Genomic DNA, 6,745 nt, shown 5'->3' on the forward strand with positions numbered 1-6,745 from the left:
CAAACCTACTCACAATACTATTGGTCACAGACAAATTGAATGGGTGTTCAACTTGCTCCTAATGGCGAATGGTTTACTTTCGGCCAAACAACTAGACAAAATGTACCTCCCACAACAAGTATTTGAAATTTTCAATCCTGTGCGCCTTTTTAAGGTAAGTATCCAATTCAATGCGCAGTTTTAGATGCTGTTAACACCTAGTCAAAAATAGTTGCAGAATAATCACAAAGTGATAAATAAAGAATTATAAATCTAGCCCCCATAAATTTTGCTCTTTTAAGAAAAAATAATAATAAAATCCTTTTCCCAACAATTGTTGGATGACATATTGAGATTAGTGTTAATAAAAATAATGTTGACTCATATGAAAGTGATATTACTGTTTACAACATTTGATATGAAAGTGATGTCAGTCAATAAAGAACGTGTCTATGACCATTTTAGCTTAATAAGCCCTATTTTTTAATAAAAAAAGCTTTTCCCCGAGTTCTCTGGCCAGTTGAATGAAGAGAACTAATTTTCAAAAATAAATAAATAAAGAGAACTACAGTAGGAAAGGATAATTTAGCTAAATATAGTTGCTTCTTCACCATTTTCTTTCAAATTGTAGATCCTACAATGTCAAAGAAAAACCAATTTGTGAAGATAGAGTCATTCAACCAAAAAAAAAAAAGGAAAAATGGGACACAACATACATACACACACATATAATAGAATATGTTTTGTAATCTTTTCACAACATTGTGATTGGTGGAAAAATGGATCCACCAATTCCATTCACTTTTCCTCAAACAATTACAACTTTATCATATTTTTACAAGTTAACAGAATATGCCTTAAAATCAAACATTCATCTTTGCCTCGCCTTTCCAACCGACAGATCTTCCTTGAAAAAAGATTTGAAATGAGGGTACAGTCAAACATAGCGTCCAGACTATGTGCGTTTAGCCAAGGATTTCAAAGAGACAGATCAAGTGTAACACACTTAGGTAGCCCATAAAAAATACAAAAGTAACCATAAGCCTTAAGCCAACAAATAGTAGCTGTGCTTTTACTTCTTGGTCTAATCACCATTCACCAAGGACTTGATGAAATCCAAGACACAAATTTCCCACAACACAAACCAATTTCTCTGGTTGCAAACTACAGTATTAACAAAAAAAATGACACTAAGTACATGCAAATGTGCAATTCAAGTAGCATGTGTTCAGTTCAGCCCATGAAAGGAATTCCTGGCTTCAAAACTCCATGCTCCAAACCATAGTCTCTGACCCTCTACATCCATAGAAACAAAACAGCTTGGATCCTTCTTCCTTTTTTTGTTTTAATTTCAATCTGATTGGATGCGATTGGCTGGTAACTGCTTCCATGAACTATTAGAAGGAAGACCAAATCAATTACTCACCCAGACAGAAATAAGATGTATCAGAAATAATAGTAATAATAAGAATAATTATGTCAAGAATTATTTGTACTTGTAAAGCTTGGTCTGCAATTGCAGATCAGGTTGCCACCACTGATGAATTCCATGAGCTTGCTTAAACTCCTGTGAAGGAGTTAGATTAACTGTCAGACTTGCAGAAGGAATTAGGTGTAATGGTGGCTCTGACTCCTTCCCCATTGCATGCATTAGTAGACCCCCAATCGTGTTCTGGGTCGCTAACCTCTCAATACCTCCTGCCCCAATCTCTTCCATCTTTTTCCTATGTTCAAAATAGCCAACATATTCTGAACCGATATGATCTGCTGGATTCACAAATAGACAAGGGATCCATGCAGACAAAGCAGCAAACGGATCTTCTGCCTGGTTTCTCCGGTGGTTATGGTTACCCTTCATAGCTAGAGTAAGTCCTGCTGTGATCACACTGCTTGCAAATCGAATCCCATGTTTCACTTTTTTGTCCTTAATTCTCTCAATAGGGGCTGAAAAGAATGGTGGATTGAAGAGAAAAGATTCGATAAACATGCCATTCTTGACCATAGTTTTCCCAGCAAGCATTGCCATTGCTGACCCAAGAGAATGACCAGCTAACCAGACATTTGAATCGCCTACTGAAGCAACAATGTTTCGGACAGCTTGCATAGCAATCTCAAAGCGAGATGTCCGGTGAAGCCCATTTCGGATGAGGTGGAGATCCAACTCAAGATCACGTGAGAGGGAATCTGGTTTATTTAAGGTGCCTCGGAATGCAATCACATATCGTGGACTTCCATCTAGTGAGTCATTACAGTAAGATGCTGGAGGTTTGAATTCATAAACGGCACCAAATATGGAATGATCAACATCATCCACAAGATGACGAAGCAACCGAAAATGGAAAAACTCATACCAAGGAGGAGCAAGGACTTGGGAATCTTGACGCTTCTCCTGGCGATCTCGCTCAAGAATGTAGACAGCCTGAACCAAACTGGCAGCAACAGACCTTCGATGATGTGCACTCTCCCTGCATATGGCACATAACAAAATTTTCCCTCATCATCTAGCAAATACAGAAAGAGAACATCCAGCAAAACCAATATTGACTTAAAACTATTCCAATACTCGATGAAATTGAACAAAACATGATAACATCAAGCAAAATTTAGCCCATGTATTGGAGTTTAGCATAAGAACAAAATCTTTGAATTCTTAATAGGCCCTAGGCCCCCAACAGGAAGACTACAGTTCACATCTTCATCTGTGCATTCTTTTTCACAAAAAAAGAAAAAGTGGACTCAACTGGAAGAATCCAAACTGATGTCAAATATATTGCACCCAAGTCATGTCAACAAACATATGCAAGATAATAACTAAGAAGGAAAAGAGCACAACACATATAATCAAATAAATAAGTAGGCTCCACCTTCTACATGCGTTCAATTATAAAAACTGGAGTGTAATTAGAACACATGCCACTTTTTTTTGGGGAGGGGAAGGGGGAGGTGGGAACGTACAAGTCATGGTTCCAATCTATGTTCCACCCATGAAAAAGAAGCTTTACTTCAGTAGTTGTAAGTTTGATGTAATTTCATTATACAGACATTAAATGTTTGCCATATTGTCTACTATACTTTGCAATAGAATGAAACAGCTCAGAAACAAGCCATCTTTATATTGTTTAATTATCAAGCTAGTATTACAACCATAGTCCACTTGCAGGAGTTCAATATATAACATTCCAGTCACTCCCTTTCTTAAAAGAACCTCAGAGGCCTTAGACCTATAAAGAAAAGTAAATTTGAAGAGGGGGGTGGGGGGGGGTGGGGGTGTTAGGTTTGAAGGTCTCACCAGTCAACAGAAGTTAAATGTAATGGTCCCGAAAGGCTAAAATCTTCCCTCTCAGAGGCCATTACACCGTGCGTTCTTCTCTCTTTCTCTGCCTCTTAATATCCTTAAAAGCTGTTCTGCATTGCCAAGGAAATACCAGAAAGTGTACAGAGATCATAACAGATTTTCATTGTGGACACTAGATACAAGTACAAAATCAGTAAAAAAAATTCATCATAACAATCAATTCCAACAAAACGTACTTTCAAAAATGTCCAAGAGCACCAAAGACAGTTTCTAAGTTATGTGACACAAGTTTTCCCATGCATGATTATCGTATTAACATCATTAGGGTTATGTACAGCCACATGCTTCTTCATTTTCAACAAGGGGAACTGTAAAAAGGTACACAAGGTTTTTCCATCCAACTTCACAAGGAGTACCAACATCCCTTTCTATACAAAACATGCCCTTCAGCCCTTTTGCAGGGGATCCATACACATTCAAGAAATATTTAAAACCATATATGCAATATAACAAGCATTCTTTGTCTCAAAACATTAACCTAAACAACATATTTTTTTTATTTTCTTTCCACCTTTTTAAATTTTAAATGAGTGAGTTTGATTTGGCCCCAATGGGAAGACAAGGGGAAGATTTAAACCAGTGACCAACATTTCATGTGGTGTAATCCCCAGCCAAATTTTGCCACTCCTTGGGGGGCTTAATCACATACTTTTCCATCTTTCCATGTAGACCCTAACCCTTATTCCCCAATAAGTTTACATTTTGCATACCAACTAATGGGCAACAAGCCTGCACTTAACATTAACTTGTCTTTTTCACCTTGTAGTCTAGCAAGTATGATAATGGTTGCAGGTAGATAAACTTTAATAAAACAAAAGAAGATCAAATATTTTAGTTAAATTCATTCTCTCTTGCCCATAACACAAGCTGGAATAATTTACTCAACTGCCATCCAGACTAAAACCTCTTCCTTTTTAAAAATTTTCTATTTTCTTCCTAGAACATCCAAATCATAATCAGCAGCCTAATTTTCGGCTCCTCTAACAGCGACAGTGTATTAAAACTAGGACTATTTGATGAAACTATTTAGTACACCTAGTGTACCACACCCTCCTCTCACATAAGGTGAGTTTCACACATGAGCTCACCTGTGTATGAAGACCAGGTGTACAAGAAATTATAGAGTCCTTATGGTGGACCACGTCACTTGTCCACCATTCCACTAAAAGACTCTCATTTGTTAAAATTGCTGAGTCAGTTTATGATTAAAAAAAATATATAGTTAAACTGACTAAGCAATTTTAAATAGAGAGTTTTTTAGTGGAATTGTGAACAAGTGATATGATCCACCATGAGATTTCTCCAGGTATACAGAATAATGTCTCAATAAACAACAACCAAGCAGCCAACCCTTTTTTACAAAATTTTGGGTCCCTCGCATGTATTCTTTTCTCTCTCATGCACTCTAAATAGAGGACACCCCAATATGTATTGTTGACTAATTTTCCCAAAAACAAAAACAAAAAATGCCTCAAATCAGACCCATTAATTAATTCTAGCTCTCTGTCTTACACTGGCGGCTCTACATGCAAGTCCGGGTGGTCACAAGACCACCCTGACTTGCAAAAAATTGCATCTGTACACTTGTCAAAAAAGAATTATATGTTAAACTAACCTATTGTGACCACCTTAATAAAAATATTGAACACCCTGAATTGAGAATTACAAAAAGTTAGGTTCAACAAAAATAAAAATAAAAATGCTACATTTTCAATATTTTCACAATAATTTTACAACAAATCCAACGTGATTAGTTGTTATTGATTCTAATTTGGACTCAATACTGATATTATTTTTTTACCCACCAATAATAGCTTTTTGCATAAAATTTATTGTAAAAATATTGTGAACATAGCATTACTGCAAAATTAATTCCTCCCCCCCCCCCTCCCAAACATAATCCTTAATCCCTTTAATAAAAATAAAAAATAAAAAACTTAAATAACAACAATAAATATTAGCCCAAATAACAACCAACATAAACAAGATAAGACCAAACAACAAGAAGTTATCTAATTATTCAACAAAAAGCCTACTATAAAACAAAAAGATAAAAATTGCTAAACATTCAAATTTGTAACTCGTTCAACCTATTCAATAAAAATAATCTCTAATTTCATTTTTCTCTAAAAAATGGTATCAAGAAAAATATTGCGGTCGTCAGTTCCCCTTTATGGTGACGAGAGTTATATTTTTTTTAGCTTTGTAATCACAATAATTTTACTCTCCTTAGTGACTCAACTCATAATTATAGCAAATATTTAAGTTATTGCTTTATTAGATTTTTTAAAATTTAAATTTCTTAGTGACCACCCTAACAAAAATTCCTAGAGCCGCAACTGTTCTCTTATATGTATACTAAACACCCAACACAAAAGCTCTATCATTTTGGAAACTGTGATTTTCTTACATATAAAGGCAATTCAAATCTAACCCATTTTAAGGTTCGGGCAGTGTCGAAGGTTGAATAATTAAAACCACCTCCTTAGACTATCATTTTTGGAAACTATGATTTTCTTACCTATAAAGGCAATTCAAAAAAACACAACCCATTTCAAGGTTCCAACATTTTCGAAGGATGAATAATTAAAACCACCTTTTATAGGCTAAAAATTAATTTAGCTATACATAAAAAGCCAGAAGAATAAAAGAAAAGAAAGAATTATAATAAATTGAAAACGAGAATGTATAAGTAAGAGAAATGTACCTATTCACAAAGAAAAGAATAGCAGATCCGATGGATTTTGCAGAAGGGTGTTTGTTTGAAAATTAACCTCGGAGTCGGTTGTGGTTGTGGTTGTGGTTGTGTTTGTGTTTCATGGACAATGACATATGTAAAAATATGGTTTTTGAAAGCTATCTCTTTCGTAGCCTTAAAGTTAGAGAATGTTTTTTAGGAATTTCGGAATCTGAAGCAGTGGATGGGAGAGAAGCCAAAACGTTAGTCTGAACGATGTCGTTTTATTTAGCTAGTAATTGGAGTCTGAACGATGTCGTTTTATTTAGCTAGTAATTGGCCTCTGCTTAACAGACCGTGTCGTTTTTTATGCTCGGGTTCGGGTACAATTGTGCAAGACCCTTGTTTTGATTTTTATTTTGAAAATTTTTTATGAGAAAATGAAAAACTAACTAATTTTTCTTTACAGTTTTTTTAATTTTTTATAAAAAATAAAAAATAAAAAAAAATTAGAAAAAGCAATAGCAAGTGGTGTAATTAACTCGCAAAAAACAAATAATACATCTTAAAAGGCTCGGCAAACAGTCGAACTAAAAATGCAAGCTTGGTTATAAGTTATAACAATTAATCCAAACAATTGCCATTGGAGATAAATCGTCTTACTTTGCTGCAGACAACTAGAAGTTTTGAAAAAATCTAAGATTGACTCCAACGTTTAAACTACCGGTTGATTG

General features: G+C 35.0%; 1 protein-coding gene across 2 annotated transcripts; it reads right to left on the bottom strand.

Annotated features, from left to right (window-relative positions):
- Window positions 1-692: 692 nt before the first annotated feature.
- On the bottom strand, window positions 693-6,237 carry LOC126713305 (GDSL esterase/lipase At4g10955). 2 transcript variants are annotated; one of them, XM_050413030.1, is made up of 4 exons: window positions 6,042-6,237; window positions 3,269-3,379; window positions 1,476-2,444; window positions 693-1,373 (listed from the first exon to the last, which is right to left on the bottom strand). In XM_050413030.1, exons 2-4 carry the CDS (start codon window positions 3,328-3,330, stop codon window positions 1,331-1,333), a joined length of 1,074 nt encoding a protein of 357 aa, XP_050268987.1. In that variant the 5' UTR covers window positions 3,331-3,379; window positions 6,042-6,237; the 3' UTR covers window positions 693-1,330. The 2 variants fall into 2 exon arrangements, with proteins under 2 accessions (XP_050268987.1, XP_050268986.1); XM_050413029.1 differs by having other exon boundaries at window positions 3,269-3,384.
- Between the last annotated feature and the right edge of the window lie 508 nt (window positions 6,238-6,745).

This window comes from Quercus robur, chromosome 2, assembly GCF_932294415.1.
Source record: "Quercus robur chromosome 2, dhQueRobu3.1, whole genome shotgun sequence".
NCBI lineage: Eukaryota > Viridiplantae > Streptophyta > Magnoliopsida > Fagales > Fagaceae > Quercus > Quercus robur.